At 35.3% G+C, this 1,474-nt stretch overlaps 1 protein-coding gene across 1 annotated transcript in view; it reads right to left on the reverse strand.

Moving 5' to 3' along the window:
- Positions 1–1,099: 1,099 nt before the first annotated feature.
- Positions 1,100–1,474, reverse strand: part of FOXF1 (forkhead box F1) — a 4,441-nt gene continuing 4,066 nt past the window's right edge. The window contains exon 2 of the mRNA XM_018573763.1: positions 1,100–1,307. Coding sequence (XP_018429265.1) covers positions 1,150–1,307 — 158 coding nt within the window. The 3' untranslated portion in view covers positions 1,100–1,149. The remainder of the gene's footprint in view (positions 1,308–1,474) is intronic.

Consider the following 1,474-nt stretch of genomic DNA (forward strand, 5'->3'; position numbering starts at 1 on the left):
GGGTTTTTTTTTATTTCTGTCATATTTAATAATTAAAAAGTGTATATAAATATATCATGTTTGCATATAATAACTGTAAACATTATGTACAGTCAACACAGATGACAAGTGGTAAAAAAAAAATGCACCCGAATTTGGATTTCTTAATATATTCGAAAAGTCTTTTCACAAAATAAAGTAAAACCAAGTTTAAAAAAAAAATGACAATGGCATAAAAATGTTATTTTTGATTTTTCTAATCATTTTATGTACAGACACAAAGGACCTTGTACAGTGCACCAAACAAAAAAAAAAAAATGTCCATCCAAAATAAAAAGAGGCATACAACAGACCTTCATCCTCATTTTATATAAAAGATATTGTAGTTTATTTGTTCTTCTTTTTAATACAGAGCTGAACTTGTTACTATTTTACAGTGACCCAAAACAAAAATTCACAAGGCAAATATTGCCAACAAAAAAAAAACACCATTTTAACACTGATAAACTGACTCAAGCTGGTGTCTTTTTATTTTTAATTTTTTTTTTTTTATTGAATAAAAGATAAATAAATAGTGTCCTAATAGAAAAAAAAAAGTGCCATATTAGCTCTGCAACTTCAAAATCTGGGCCTGGAGTCCGCTCTTGTTGGCCAGAAGGATATATCTGTGTCAGCCTGGTCATTAGTGAAGCTATAAATTGAAGTCAAATAGAAAAAAAAATGTATATATATATTAGTTTACAAATCCCTCTCTCAGCAAAAATGAAAGGGACAAAAATAAAAAAAAACCTTTCTGACAAAAAAAATAATAATACAAAAAATGAAAAAATAAGAAAATAAAAACAAAATCCCTTTTTGGTGGGGTAAATGCATGTTTTATCATGGCATGACTGGAGATATAAATCGGTTATGTCTCTGTGAATCATGAAGTATCCCTTTTTAATGCGTTTTAGTTTCACTTTGAAAGATTTATCTTCCATTGGGATGGAAAAAAAAACAAAAAAAGAATATCGGGAACAAAATGTACAGTGAAGGGACAGTGACGGTGAGCAGCTTGTGGCTGCCATCAGAGGCTTCCCATGGCTGGATGTGAAGGGTGTCTGCTGCAGAGCGGCCCACATGCAGAGTCCGGGGTGAGGGGGCCCATTTCTGGCCTGCTGCTGTCAGGGATCACATCACACACGGCTTGATGTCCTGATAACTGACTTGCTGGTGGTAATAAGATCCGCTGCCTGCGTGCATGGAGGAGGAGGCCATGGCATTGAACGAGAAGACAAACTCTTTTCTGTCATTCATGCTGGGCGACTGGGAGTGATACCTGGGGATACCTGTGAAGAGAAAACTGGCATCATTATACTGGAAGAGGACATGGGCAGCACACCTGTCAAGCTGTGGGGGAGGGTCGGCATGCCATTGAATGTTGAGACTTGTAGTTCATCTCAACTGCTCCTCTGCTTTTTGAAACAGTAAATAAACTGCAATCATTACATTATAA

The sequence above is a fragment of the Nanorana parkeri genome, unplaced genomic scaffold, assembly GCF_000935625.1.
Source record: "Nanorana parkeri isolate BGI_ZX_2015 unplaced genomic scaffold, ASM93562v1 scaffold2525, whole genome shotgun sequence".
Classification (NCBI taxonomy): Eukaryota; Metazoa; Chordata; class Amphibia; order Anura; family Dicroglossidae; genus Nanorana; species Nanorana parkeri.